The 14868-nt window shown below is 52.0% G+C and overlaps 1 protein-coding gene across 8 annotated transcripts in view; it reads left to right on the top strand.

Annotated features, from left to right (window-relative positions):
* Positions 1-14868, top strand: part of Brf1 (BRF1 RNA polymerase III transcription initiation factor subunit) — a 64099-nt gene that overhangs the window by 40301 nt on the left and 8930 nt on the right. For 4 of the 8 annotated variants that reach the window (XM_046453210.2, XM_058582289.1, XM_046453212.2 and 1 more), the window contains exons 6-11: positions 5472-5621; positions 6820-6913; positions 7889-8015; positions 8631-8670; positions 8764-8856; positions 13372-13638. In XM_046453210.2, coding sequence (XP_046309166.1) covers positions 5472-5621; positions 6820-6913; positions 7889-8015; positions 8631-8670; positions 8764-8856; positions 13372-13638 — 771 coding nt within the window. Of the gene's footprint in view, positions 1-5471; positions 5622-6819; positions 6914-7888; positions 8016-8630; positions 8671-8763; positions 8857-13371; positions 13651-14868 lie in introns of all 8 variants that reach the window. The other 4 variants (XM_046453208.2, XM_046453207.2, XM_046453211.2 and 1 more) reach the window with 1 other exon arrangement.

Genomic DNA, 14868 nt, shown 5'->3' with positions numbered 1-14868 from the left:
GGCCTCTGGGACAGTCTGATATAATCCCACCTCTTGCCTGGGGATGATTCCAGCTGTCAGTGTTTTGAAGATGCCGGCAGGCCCAGTGTGAGGGTCTCCAGTACTCTCCATAAAGCTTGTTGGTAGCTTTGAACTGAGCCTCAGTAGTTGGTGACACCTGGCACACCCAGGCCCAAGAATGGAGCATAAATTTCCATTTCTTTCCATGGTTATCTAAGTGTTCAACCTCCTCAATTTGGAGAATGTTGTTTTCAGAAGGTATCTCCCATATTCCTGACAACGGGACTCTCCAGAACACAAGTCAGGATGAAAAAAAGACCAACAACCCAGTTTTTAAAAGTGGGCAGAGATGTGAACAGACACTGCCTAGGAGGCAAGTGAGCCTGTGGACAGTGCACACATGATGAGTTAGCTGGGGTGAGCTGCCGAGTCCCCCAGGTGGCTGAGCTCAGGACGGCTGAGGATGCCAGGCGCTGGGATGACAATGTGTGTTGCATCTGGCATTTTGGAAAGATGGTCCAGAAAATCCCAAGAGAAAAAGTGCACATGCCCACCTTGGATACAGAAGCCACAGCAGCATTTCACACTGTCAGAGCCCACTCTCAATGGTGCGCTGTGGTTATGTCCCAACCATTCTCAGAGAAAATGATAAAGGGCATGAACAGTTTTTAGCAAAAAGAACAAATGGCCAGAATGGAAAGAGTCCACATGTCTATCAGCATCAGAAAGGATGAACAGACTGGAGGGTTCATGCAGTGGGCATAGCGAGAATGAGCTGCGGGGGCCACACGCCAACCCTGAGCAGACAGCTGCCTGGGGAGGCGGACAGCATCCTGACCTGAGGGTAACTGTGGGGATGTGAACACCTAAAACCTTATACTTAAATAAAAACGAAAAGTTACCCCTTCCATCTTGTGTCTTAAATGTGTTATAACATTATGTACAGTAGTTACTTGATTTAAAAAAGTTTCTACTTCTGTATTCAGTCCTTTTATAGTTCCTAAAGCTTGTTTATATTTTTTGATTAGACTTGGTGGAGATTTATATGTTTATTGATCTTTTTAGAGTAGATTTTATTTATTCTTTATTGCGGTAAAACAATTTATTTTAATTTTTTGCAGTGCTAAATCCTTGGCCATGTGCATGCTGGGCAAACGCTTCTCCTCAGAGCTGTCCACCCCAGGCTCTCAACAGCATTGAGGGTACAGAGCTGCCTGGGCTCTGAGCACGGCGCTGCACGGCGTGTCTCAGGGCTGCTCGTCTCTCATGGCGAAGCCCTGTTGAATAAACCCTCCCATTTCCCTCTTCCCAGCTCCTGTGGACCACTGTTCTACTCTCTGTCTATGTGAGTTTGATGACTCTAGGGACCTCACGTATGTGGGATGGTACAGTCTTTGCCGTTTTGTGTCTGGCTTACCCCTCTGGACCTAATGTCCTGAAGGTCCGTCCAGTGTTGTGATATGTCAAGGTTCCTTTCCAGTTTAAGGCTGAGTGATATTCCAGTGTGTGTGTGTTACCACTTTGGCTTATCCATTCATCCATTGATGGACTCTTGGGTTGCTTCCATGTTTAAACTGTGGTTTTATGTTGCTGTGACCATAGAAGTGCAAATGGCCCTTTGAGATCCTGCTTTCAGTTAGGGGTTTCTACCTAGAAGTCAAATGCTAGAACATATGGTAGCACTATGTTTAGTTTTTGTTTTGTTTTCTGGTATCAAGGATTAAATCCAAGGGTGCTTAACCATTGAGCCATGCTCTCAGCCCTTTTTATTTTTTATTTTGAAACAGGGCCTCTCTAAGTTGCTGAGGCTGGCCTGGAACTTGCAATACTCCCGCCTCAGCCTCTGCGTCACTGGAATTACAGGTGTGCACCACTGCACCCAACTATGTTTGGTTTTTTGAGGCAACTTCATAGTGGCTTTTCCTTAGTAGCTGCACCATTTTACATTCACGACAACAGTGTGCAAAGTTTCCAGATTCTCTGTATCCTCACCAACTTTACAGCCTTGTTTTTGGTAGTGGCCATGCTGATGGGTGTGAGGTGGCGTCTTCTGGTTTTGGTTTACGTTTTCCTGGTGGTTAGTTTTGTTGGGCATCTTTCCATGTGCTCCTTGGCCATTTGCTTATCTTCTTGTGTTTTTTGTTTGTGTGTGGTTTGTGGTCTGGGGATTGAACCCAGGGGTGCTCTCACTGAGCTACATCCAGCCCTTTTGCTTTGAGACAGGGCCTCATTAAGTCACTGAGACTGGTCTTGAACTTGCGATCCTACTGCCTCAGCCTCCAGAGTTGCTGGGAGTACAGGCGTGAACCACTGTGCCCAGCCTGCATGTCTTTGGTGAAATGTCAACTCAAGTCCTTCGCCCATTTTCTAATCAGCTTATTTGTTTTTCCTTGTTATTGAAGTATTCAAATTCCTTCTGTATTCTGGTCTGCAGACATTTCTCTCCCATTCGATACACCTGATAAAAAACTCCTTGGCTTGGTATAGAAACCTTTGAGGTTGAAGTAGTCCTGTTTGTCTATTTCTGCTTTTGTGGCCCTTGTTCTTGTCCAAGAAGTCATTGCCAAGAACAATGTCATAGAACTTTTCCTGATATGTTCTTTTAGGGGTTTTATCTATCTATCTTTCTTTCTTTCTTTTGCTTATATGTTAACCTGTTTTGTTTTCATTTTTTCTTTTGATTTCGCAGTGTTGGGTTGAACCCAGGGCCTTGTGTAAACTAGGCAAGCACTGTACTGAGCTGCATCCCAGTCCTGCTAATCTGTTTTGAGTTAATTTTTGTACATATTGTAGGATAAGGGTCTGTCTTCACTGTTCTGCATATGAAAATCTAATTTTTCCTGCACCATGTATTGAAGAGGTTATCCTTCCCTCACTCGTCTTCTCAGCACCTTGTTGAAGCTCTCTTGGCTGTAAATGCAAGGGTTTATTTCTGGACTCTCTTGTTTTGTTCCATTAGTCTATGGATCTGTCTTTACTGGTTTTATTTATTTATTACTTAGTTTTCTTTCTTTTTTTTTTTTTTAAAGAGAGAGTGAGAGACAGAGAGTAAAAAGAGAAGTTTTTAATATTTATTGTTTAGTTATCGGCGGGCACAACATCTTTGCTTGTATGTGGTGCTGAGGATCGAACCCGGGCCGCACGCATGCCAGGCGAGCGCGCTACCGCTTGAGCCACATCCCCAGCCCCCTTAGTTTTCTTTATTAGTTTTTTTCTTACTCTTTTTTTCACTTACTCTTTTTTTCTGGTCTGGTGATAGAACCCAGGGGTGCTCTACCACAGAGTTATATCCACAGCCACCCCTTTTTATTTTTTGAGACAGGGTCTCACTGTGTTGTCCAGGCTGGCCTCAAACTTGTGATCCTCCTGCCTCAGCCTCTGTAGTACCTGGAATTACAGGCCTGTGCTACCACACCGAGCCCTTTTTTGCCTAGCTTTAAGGATTTATTTTGTTAATTTTTGACTTCTTATTGTTTAACTGCTTGGCTTTCTTTCTTTACTGTTTCTTCCTCAGTCTTGAAAGTCCCTAGGTCTATCAGGTGCCTGGAGGGTCACTCAGCCGTGGTGAGGAGGGGAGCCTGCTTGTCCTCAGTTTTGTGGCAGTGTGGTCAGAGGCCTCTGCTCTGAGGTCTCCTTTGTCTAAACTGTATTAAATGTGGGTTTCTTCCTTCTTTAACACACAGCCATTTGTGTAACTGCTCCAGACTTTGGGGAAAGGACTACTCTAGAGGGTCTGGGACTTCGACCTGGTTGTGGAGTGGAGTCCCAGAGGGTGTGTCTGCTTCCCCATTAGCCTTGGTTCCTAGGCAGTCTCACATTTGAGAGGGCTGTTACAGGCGCCCATGGTTGGGGTGGCTTTTGAAGTCTGTTTCCAGTACTTCTTGCTCATGGTACTCTTCTCTGTCCCTGTGCATAGGGATGTGTGGCTGTCTTATCTGTCACACAGTGCTCACCTCTGTCCCTTTCAACACCCTTCTGCCTGTTGCCCACTTAGCTGGCTGCATCACGGCTCTCATCGGGGCCTGTCCTTTATCTTTTGGCAATATTTTGGTGCCTTCTTCTTTGAGCTGATGAGGGATTTAATGGACATCATGTGATTTACCTATGGGTTTGTTTTTGTTTTACCTGGTTTTCCTCCTTTCCTAGTTGAAGGGCCCATGCCCTATCCTGGTGACCTGGCTCATTTGTCTTGAAATTCTTACCACTATTTCTTAATCAACATTTCAAGGACTAACGTCTGAGTCCCACCCAGATCAGAATGAGATCTTGTAGCACATCTCTGATCTCTGGTTCTGATGGCTTATTTTATTGAAAATAGATACAAATCTTAATTTTAAAGGGTCTCTCATTTTTCTGTGAATTATATCTTTTAGCAACTATATCACCAAAAGTTTTTTAAAAGGGCAGTAGCTGTGGACTCAGGCCCGAGCCCCGCTGTGGTAGGTGCCTCATGGTCTCAGGCAGGTTGCATGGCCTCTGTCCTTTTCTCACCTGAGAAAGGGGATGGGTATCCACAGCTGCCTGAATTGGACCCCTGGGGATGGCTACTAGGATCCTGGGACAGCAGCCTGGGATAGTCACAGCTGTAGGCCATCAGTGTAGGATGTGGTTTGGGTCCACTCCTGGGCTCGTGTTGCTCCTGACTCAGCCTCCTGAGTCGCTGGGACTGCAGGTGTGTCACCATGCCTGCCTCTCTTTCCTGGTCTTTCAGTTGGCCGGTGATGGAGCTCCTTAGAGGATCTCGTGGGGTTTCAGGGACCAGAGCTCAGCTTTACAAGGAGGAGGTCAGCTGGAGGCCTGGGAGGAGGGTGGTGGGTGTTGCCCATGCTCCTGTCTCCCTCCTCTGCCTGTTCATCTCCATGATGGCCCTACCCTCCTCTGCTGCCAACTGCAGTGCTTGCCTGCTGCCACAGTGACTTTCCCAGCCCCTCTTCCTCAGGCTTTGCTTTGTGGCCTCTCTTCAGCAAGGTTTCCCTGGACAGCCCACTTGTGGTTCTTTCAGTGCACTCAGATGTGCTGATGGAGCGAGATCAGATGACCTGGTTATTCCTACAAACCTGTTGCGAGCTCCACTTCCTTCCTAGCACCCAGCACAGTGCCAAGCACTGAGGCTGATGAGGCCCCAGGCCCCACTTGCCCTCCAGTGCTCCTGCACTGGGAGGGTGGCATGTGTGGAGCCCACACTGCCTGCTCTTTTCCCACCTCCCCTCTGAGCGCCAGAGACTGTTGCATCTGCGTGGCTCAGAGGCTCCCCTCAGCCTGGCTGTGGGAGGGCAGGAGCTGTGTTCTGGTGCAGTGAACACAGTGGCTCCCACAGCAGCTGTGTCTCAGGGGTGGGGCTTGGGGGCTCAAGTGCACAGAGAGATGGATAATGGTCAACTCCAGTTCAGGGATGCTGCTTGATCTGAGTTATTTGTCCTGTCTGTCACTGACTGTGTGTGCATGCATACTGAGGGTTGTGTCTGCCACAGACCCCTGCCTCTACATCCCACGCTTTGCCCACCTGCTGGAGTTTGGGGAGAAGAATCATGAGGTGTCCATGACAGCTTTGAGGCTCTTGCAGAGGATGAAGAGGGACTGGATGCACACAGGCCGGCGCCCTTCAGGCCTCTGTGGAGCAGGTACGGTGGGAGCCCCAAGCCTGGCCTTGTGGTTACAGTCCCACTGGCTGGACTGCAGACACTAGTGATGTTTTCTATCCTGACCCTGGTGTGTGTGTGGAGCCAGGGGTTGGCATGGGGAACCCAGGCACCAAGCCTGTGAGGCAAGTATTTTCCGATAGAGCTATCCCCAGACTTCGGCCTTGACCCTTGTACACCAGGCCCAGAAGTTGGGGATGGTGTTGCCAGACTGGACCTTGCGCTGAGCTGCCTCCTGTGCCTGGTATGGACCTGGCCACAGGGTCCTCAGCCCTTGAGGAGGGTGGCTTGTGTGTAGCCCACACTGCCTGCTCTTTTCCCCATTGGCCTCTTCACCTCCTAAGATAAGAGACAGGACCTCAGAAGCCAAAGGCACTGCTGGGCATCTTGGCCTTGATCCTGGGTTTCCCATTCAAGGTGGATGTTGGTGTTCTTGGTGAGGTTAACAGGGTGGCCTTGTTCTAAGCCACTGAGTCCTTGTTGCTGAGGGTGCCCCTGGACAGTTGTCCTGTGTTGCCTTGAGGCTGCTGCAGATATTCCCCACGCTTTGCTCTTGGTACTTATACAAGGTCTGGCCGACTGGCCTGGGCTCAGGGTCTTCTGCCCAGGAGGAGACCCTGGCTGCCAGAACCCTGTTCCTCCTCCAACACCTATAGTGTCTTCTCTCTGGAAGGCCAGGGGCCAGCTTCTGTACTCATTTAGTGTGGGGCTAATGCCTGAGGCTGTGTTTGAACTGCAGACTATGGGCCACCCTGGCTCACCATAGCCTTGGTTAGTGGGTCAGCCAGCACCTGACCTTACTCCTCCTAGCCTGGGCCTCACTCTGGGAATCCTCAGCTCCTGAAACCAGCATTTCACATACAAGGTACTTTGAAGTCATTTCATTCTCAATATTTGTATTTTAATTTTTATATTTAAAAGTGGCATATGAATATAGCCACGACCCAGAATGAGGTACGAACTCTCACTGCCTAGGAGTTCCCTGCATAGCACCAGGGAAGGTGGAACCTGCCCTGCCCCCTCTGCTCAACTGAAAGAGCCATGCTAGGAGAGCGTGTCTCCACCCTGGCTGAGGTCGTGCTTGGAGTCCTGTCCCTGCCCCAGGCTACAGCAGAAGGACTTTGTTTTCTCAGCTCCCAATCCTGGCCAAGTTTTCTGAGCACCTCTTACTCTTTTTTAGCACTTCTGGTTGCAGCCAGAATGCATGATTTCCGGAGAACTGTCAAAGAAGTCATCAGTGTGGTCAAAGTGTGTGAGTCCACGCTGCGGAAGAGGTGAGGCACTTCAGCTTGTGGTGTCGGTGGTCACAGGAGCTAGGCTGCTTGTTGGAGTTGCTGCTACTGTCCTCTGGGGTCTCCCTGCTCCGTGGAGGCACTCTCTCTTCGATCCCAGAATCTGCTAGGTTAAGTCAAGGTGGAGCTTGGTTTTAGCGGGGCCCTGTCTTCCACCCCGTGTCTAAGCTGAGTTCACCTGAAGCATGGTTTGTGGAGGTGTTTTGAGTCACAGTTGCCAGGCAGCCAGCCGAAAGCTACTCTGATCTGCCGTTCGTAGCCTCTGCTGCCTGCTCAGTGTGGCCCATCCTGGCCTGAGCGCCTGCGAGGCCTGTCTCCCTGTGGGAAGTTGGGGTCAAAAGCTACCCCTTTATTCAACCAATGGTACATCCAGCAGGTGGGCATGGGCTGGGGCCTGGCATTCTGCGATGGCAGTATTAAGGGCTGCTCACAGCTCCCTTGACTGACCTTGATGCTGGTAGGCATGTAATTGCTGCTGTGTTTGTCACCAGTCTCAGCCACCTGATGCTGAGGTGTGCTTCAGATGAGACAATCCCCACAGCAATTTCCAGAAGCAGGTGGGAAGTCATCTTGCATTAAGTATTCCACTTCTAATTTTTTAAAAAAATAATTTAATTAAACGTTCTGAAGATGATAGAAAACATATAAGAATTAAGCATTAGCTGGTCACAGAAGTGCAGAATCCCCGCCTGAGACACTAGGCAGATGGAGACTCTGACCTGCTTCCCTCCTTGTGCAGCGTTCCTGTGTCTTCTGGCCAGGCCCCGGGGTGTATGTATGGAGGCCTCGAGGACATGTGGGCCTTCTCCCAGAGACCTGGTGGGGACTCGGAAGCTGCAGCAAGGGACTGGTCCTGTGCTACTGGTGGTGTGACCAGGGTCTGTGGAGGCCTCTTCTTGTAGATCAGTTTCAAATAGGTTTTCAGGGCATTGGCTCCATTTTACTTCCCCATTTTAGGCTCACGGAATTTGAAGACACCCCAACCAGTCAGCTGACCATTGACGAGTTTATGAAGATTGACTTGGAGGAAGAATGTGACCCCCCCTCATATACAGCTGGACAGAGAAAGCTACGGATGAAGCAGGTAGCACCAGCCCTTCTGCCTCCCCCATAGCTCCTGGGCTTCTGAGAGCATTTGAGCTCTGACATGTCACATCCGAGTGTTGATTCCAGATGTGTGTGTAGCTGACTAGGCTAAACTTGGTCTACTCCTGGAGCAGGCTAACTTTGTTGGGCCTTGAGAACCAGGAGTTCTTGGGGCACGCTGCTCTGTACAGGGCCTCCCTCCCCTCAGCTGTGCTTCTGTGGGGCTGCCTCCACAACGTGGCAGTGACAGGGCCTCCACGGTAGCGCTTGGAGTGCACCAGAGCCTGAGTGCTGCCCGCCTACAGCTTACCCTCATTGTGTTGTCCTTTTCCCACATGGCTTCCTCTTGCACCAGGGCCGCGCCCAGAGGGTAGGAGTGGGGGTGGAGGTGGACACAGGCAGCTGAACCTGGGGCAGTGTATGGGGGTGCACCTGCCTGGAGACAGACTTGGCCCTTCCGTCAGGCCTGGCGTGGGTGAGGCATCATTGCCAGTTGTCCAGGAGAGCTCTGTCTTTCTGGGCCAGTTGTAATGTGATTCTGCCTGCCCTCCCTGGGGCTGTTCCTATGGCCTGGTGCGGTGAGGCTTACCAGCATTTGACTCTTCTCTTTCAGCTTGAACAGGTCCTGTCAAAAAAACTGGAGGAAGTTGAAGGTAACCGACCAGACTTCCCGTGCATGTTTTAGTTTTGTTGGAAAACGTAACTTGTGTTTACCTTTGGCTTGTAATTGTAATTGACTCCTTTAGGTGAAATATCCAGTTACCAGGATGCCATTGAGATTGAACTAGAAAATAGCCGACCAAAGGCAAAGGGGGCCCTCGCCAACCTGTCAAAAGATGGTGAGTCTCACCCTCTCTCCTTGTCCTGGAGGACTCTGGGCCAGCACCCCAGAGACCTCTTCCTCTTCTGATCCTGGACCCCACCGCTCCTGCTGCCCCTTCCATGGCCACATGGTCCTTCTTCCATCCCAGGCTGCTGGTCCCCTGGTCCTGACATAATTGTGCCGGGTACCAGCTACTTTCTGAACACCCATCAGCAGCCACGTCCCCCAGCAGCCTCTCAGCACCCAATCTCTATTCCCTAGTTCCTGCAGGCCAGCCTCCTGCTTCTGCGCCTCAGCTGCCCCTGCAGGCCCCTCAGGGTCACTGTTCTCACTCTTGGCTAGGCAGCGCCTGTGAGAGAGAGACAGCCCTGCAGTGAGTGGCCCCAGCCCCACAGCCGCCTCTCCCTGCTCCTCCTTGCTGCCCACTCTGGCTACACATGCAGTGCTAAAGCCTGGCTGTGGCATGGGTGCTGCTCAGTGCCTATCTTCTCCTGCTGTGCCCTGCCCCTGGTCCCCTGTGTCCAGGGTCTGTCTGAGGTGTTTGTGTTGCTAGATGGACCTGTCTCCCAGGCCAGGCAGAGATGGAGGAGTGCTCAGCTGCCCTTTGCAGCATCTGGTCCACAGTGGGATATACAGCACCTTAGTCCCTGTGCCACCTCCCATACCTTGGGTTTGGGGCTTGTGGTGCCACCCACGCCAGCAAGGCCAGGTCTCTGTTCTCTTGGAGATCTCTGCTTATTGAAGCCAGAACCACGTGTGGCACCAGCAACTACCTTGCCAGGTGTGTGGGGTCTGAGAGGAAGGCGGCATGCCCACAGGTCCCTGGTGTGCGCAGACACTGGCTTGTGCTGTGGCTGAGCTGTGAGACCAGCTGTCTCCTCCCAGTCCTGCTCCGCTTTGTCAGGAAGCTTGTGTAAGCCACTGTCCCTGTCTTTCCCTCAGGACCTCCCCTGAGAACAAGCACTTCCTCCCCTCTGACCCTCTGCTCCATGTGCTGAAGCCTGTGACATCCCTTCCTCCAGGCCTCTGCCTTCACTGGCTGCCCAAGTGGCCTCCCTCTCATTTCCATGGGTGCTCACTGCTGGCAAACAGTGCCCATTTCTGGGTGTTTGCTTTGTTCTCCTACATGGTAGGAATTCTGTAGTTGCTTTTAGTTGTTTTCCAGTTATCATTGGGTTTTCTAAGTAATTATGTCCCCACATACAGAAACCTTCTGTTGTACTTTACCGGTTCTAATGTCCTGAATTTCTTTCTTGGATCTGGTCTGTTGCCTGGCGTGGCAGCACCTTGTTGAATCTTGGTGTCAGGAACAGGCATGTCTCCACCGCCAGCACCAGGGACCAGGTTTTGTGCTTTCAGCAAGATAGTGGCTCATGTTAAGGGAATGGCCACCTATGCGCCTTGGTGAAGCATTTTTATCCACAGCCAGTCTGTGTTCAAATGTCCTCGGGTCAGTGGAAACTGCTCCTCTGTGATTGCTGGATGCACCATCTTCTTGAATGTCCCCCCTTTCCTGGTCCCTGGGAGGCACCACTTGGCTGCAGTAGTTGCCTTATCCACTTGTAGAGTTGAGCAAAGTTGTGTCTTAAGTATTTTTGTTTGTTCCATGGTTTCCTTTTTCACCATTTCTTACTTTACACTTTGGTTTTCTGGGTGCTTTCCTGGCTGGGTCGTTGATTCCCAGAAGCCAGCCTTTTCGTTACTTCCCGGTTTTGCTGCCTGTTTGCTGTGTTGGTAGCTGCTGCCATTACCCTCTTCCTTCTTTCCAGCGCCCTTGCTGTGCCCTCCCCGTCACCTGCCTGCCTACCTGTGGCATCTGTGGCTGCAACAGATCCTCTGAGCACTGTCGTCGGAGAATGTCTCATTTTCTCAGTCTCAGGTTGTTGGTTCTTCATGTGTGAGGAAGCTTTGGAGGCTCTGGGGTGGGTGTCTTGTGGCTTTGGTGTAACATCTGCTTTCCTGGCATCTTAACCAGGGCGTGTGCTGATATGTTTGCCCTTGGTGAAGCGTCCTAGGACATGTGATAGCCCTAGTCACCTGGGAAGCAGGCACCCCACATTTTGGCTGGCAGGCTGGCTGGACCTGTCATGCTTTTGCTCTCCATGCACATGCAAACAGTGCCCATGGCTCGAGTTGCCTGGGCTTCTGGGCCTCACTGTCATCTGCTCAGTGGCCTCTCTCACACACAAAGGTGGCCACTGCCTGCTGCTGCTGCTGTGACACGAAGGTTTGTCTTCTGCCCGTGACACCTGGCCTTGCCCAGGTTGGAGGCCAGCCCTGGGGGCGATGGTCGCTTCATCCTGCTTGTCAGGTGATCTTAATGCTTCCAAGATCCATTTCATCGGCATTCTGTAGATTCTGCTTTTCCGGCCCACATCTAAGATATTTTTCCCTGACCCTTTGCCCACCTGGGGATTTTTCTTACACCATGAAGACCTGGCGTGGCTGTTTGCTCCAACCTGAAAAGCCTGGTTTCTCCTGGTAGTGGAAGGAAGCCCATTTGATTGTTGATAATTCTTTCCACATGGCACTCTCTGAACTTGGTCTGGGTTCTGTTCCTGCTGTTCTCTAGGTAGTGTCTCCTTCCTCTGTCTCTTGGGCTGTGTCTGATCACATTGCCTCAACCATGACAAAACCCTCCTTGCTGTTTGCTTCCTGTGAGGCACAGCAGGAGGCCGGTGAGGCCAGAGCGGGCACTGGCCAGTCAGGCCAGAGCGAGGCTTCCTGGCTCAGGCCCTGCAGACTGCAGTAGGACTGTGGTTTCTGCTGGGCCCCGAGCCACTAAGGGCCTGAGAGCAAAGGGGTTGGGGCTGGGTTTACTGCCGTGTGGGGAGGTGGGACTTCTCTGGAGGTACTTTGGGGTATATGGTGGCCTCTGCGGGGTCCTGGCTAGCTCCACTGGGGAAGGGAGACTTAAAGGTCAGTACAGAGCTGTGTGCAGCAGGCTGTCTAGAAGGCTCGTCTCCCCTGTGGTCTCCCTGCTCTCTGGAGACCCAGCTCTTCCCTAGGAACCCTGTGAAGGTAGGGCCCTCCTGTGACGTGCAGTGCTAAATGTGGCTCTAAGAGCTTGCGCACCATCTGACACTGTCTCGTGTAGGAGGAGGTACAATTGGCACACATCAGTCTGCACATGTAAGGCTTGCCCTTTGGCCTTTGAGCTTTGACACCTGCACACGCCTGTGAAGCTGCAGCACAGGGCGAGTCAGACCTGTCAGTGCAGAAGTGTTCTTCGGCCCTTGCCACGTGACCTCACCTTCCTCTGCAGGCCACCACTGACTGTTCTCAGTCACCCGTTCAGTTGGTTTTCTAGATTTATGCAAAAGTCTTTTATGTACATAATGCTTGCTCTTTTTATCTCTCTGGCTTTTTCCCTTTAGTGTAATTATTTCGAACAATCCACTGATAATTTATTCTTTTTTGTTGTGCTGTAATAGGCTGTGAATATACTTGATGTTGTTCATTCATTTGTCTGTTGAAGGATATTTGGGTTATTTTCTGTTTTAGACCATTACAAATAAAGCTCTTTGGCTGGGTGCAGTGGCACACGCCCGGAATCCCAGTGACTTGGGAGGCTGAGGTGGGAGGATGGCAAGTTGGAGGCCAGCCTGGGTAACTTAGCAAGGCCCTGTCTCAAAATAAAATGGAAAGGGTTAGCTCAGTGGTAAAGCAACCCGGGTTCTATCACCAGCACTAAGAGAAAAAAAAAACACCCACTATGAGCAAACCACCATGAGCCCCGTGCAGTCGGCAAGGGCACTGCTGTCTTCTATCATGGGCGAGGGGCGCAGGGGCTGTTTCTGGGTAAGGCTTTGAGTCTCTAGGAAGTGGCCATGCTGTCCCGTGGTGCATTGTGGCTTATCCACCAGCGATGTGTGTGAGCTCCAGGGGCTCTGTCCCCTGACCTTGTGTCCCATCTCATCAGCGTCCAGTTGTGCTAATGGGTGTGTTGGTGCTGTGGTGGCTCCCTGTGGTTCAATGTGCGTGTCCTGGCGATGTCACCCTGACCCCGATGTCCTGCCTGCTGAAGTGCCCATCTGGCTCCTGTACCTGCTTCCCCCTTGGGCCAAGCTTCCCGTGGAGTTTGGACTCAGTGCCTGGACGAGCTGCCCGTGTCTGTGCAGCGGCTCTGTGGAGAAGCCCGAGGTTGTCTTGCCTGGCGGCATCTTCCGAGGGCAGGTGATCTTAACGCTTCCAAGATCCATTTCATTGGCATTCTGTGGATTCTGCTTTTCCAGCCCACATCTAAGATATTTTTCCCTGACCCAAGGTTACAAACATTTTGTTGTTTTTCTGAAGCACTTAAACTTGGGCCTGCAGCCCATTTCCAGTGAGCTTTTTTGCATGAGGTGCGGTCACTTGGGCATCCCCAGCGCTATTTGTTGGCGGGACCCTTCTTCCTCTGTTGCAGAAAAGGGCATGTTTTTGTGAAGGTGTTTGTTTTTCAGTTGTTTTGCAGCTTGGCAAAGGCGTCACAGAATTGGGTCTCTGGCTTTTGCCTGGCTGACAGGTTGCATGTGAATTGTGTCCCTAGGCTCTGCTGAGGACACTACATCCAGCCTTTTTGGTGAGGAGGACATCGAGGATGAGGAGCTAGAGGCGGCAGCTAGCCACATGAACAAGGACTTCTACAGGGAGCTCCTGGGTGGCGGAAGTGGCAGCTCAGAGGCAGCAGAAAGCCCTGAGGAGGGCAGCAGAGCCCTGGCCTTGGAGTCCCTGCTTGGCCCCCTGCCCACAGCGGCTAGCCTGGGCATCTCAGACTCCATACGCGAGTGTATCTCTGCCCCGAGCCGGGACCCTGGTGAGTGCCCTGGTGAGTGCCCTGGGAGGGGCAGGTGGTGTTCCCAGTCTGCCTGACCCCTTCCATGGAGCGAATGGGAAGCCACTGTGGTCTCTAGGAGAAGCAGCATTCTGGAAGGGTGGGCCGAGGGCACACTACGGCCCGTGCCCAGGGCTGTGTGGAGAAGAACTGGGTGTGCGCGTCACCCACAGTGTAGCAGGTCCTGTCACTGTGTCTTCCGTAGCCTCCCCTGCCCCACGGCCTTGGCTGGCTTGCTGCCCGGGGCCCTGGGCTTGAGTGGCTGCTGTGTGACAGAAAGGGGCGTTGGCAGGGACCAGTTGCTCACCCCTCCTTTCTTATTTCCATGGTGGTGGGAAAGCTTGGCCTGGAGGGTGGGCTTCACTGTTGGGAGCATTGCCTGTTGAGTTTGAACAAGACAGTGATGAGGTACCTGAGCAGGACAGGTGCCTTCTGCCCAGGGCACCTGGTCCCTGTGGCTCTTTTCCTTCCAGGTTGGTGTGTGAGATGGGACTGGGGTGCTAGTAGCCCCATTTCTGCAGGACAGGCTACCCAGGCAGCATGTTGCCCTCAAACCCTGCCTTCTCTTCAGGAAAAATGCTCTGTCATAAGGTGTGGATTGCATGACCTCAGGCAGGGATGACACATGATCCTGTAGCAGGGATGACACGTGAGGGTACCTGGGCAGGTCACAGCACCAGGCAGAGGGCATATACAAAGGCCCTGAGGCAGCAGGGGCCCAGTGATCTGGAGTAGGAAGAGACTGCTGTGTGACAGAAAAAGCAAGAGAGAGGGGGAGCAGACCAGAACAGAGGCCTCAAGGGCTGGCCTGAGATCACCCAGACGACTGGCTTGTGGCCAGAGCTGACAGCCTCCTGTGGGGATACTGAGCAAGGGCCTGCCTGCCAGGCGGTGCAGCCTGCCTTTGACCATGCTGGGGCAAGAGGCCTGGACTTCTGGACTCATATAACGTGTCTGCCCTCAGTCCTGTGACCCAGCTGAGGGGCACCAGCATGCCCAGCCCCACCTTCTGGCCACACTCCCACCCGGCCTTCCCCAGCAGCGTCTCGCCTGGTCCTGGCGCTGGGCCAGAGAGCCGGTATCCCCGTCGGAAGAACTCCTCCCTCTCACCAGGTGCGGGCGTGTGGGTCTTCTTTGCAGCTTGGGTTTGGTGTCCTGCTTTCTCAGTTAGCACTCTGACATGAGCACTGTCCCCATAGCACTTAAAGACAG

The sequence above is a fragment of the Marmota monax genome, unplaced genomic scaffold (assembly GCF_021218885.2).
Source record: "Marmota monax isolate L192 unplaced genomic scaffold, Marmota_monax_Labrador192_F-V1.1 WCK01_AAM20220418_F8-fsc00190, whole genome shotgun sequence".
NCBI lineage: Eukaryota > Metazoa > Chordata > Mammalia > Rodentia > Sciuridae > Marmota > Marmota monax.
This window is presented reverse-complemented; position numbering and strand designations above follow the sequence as displayed.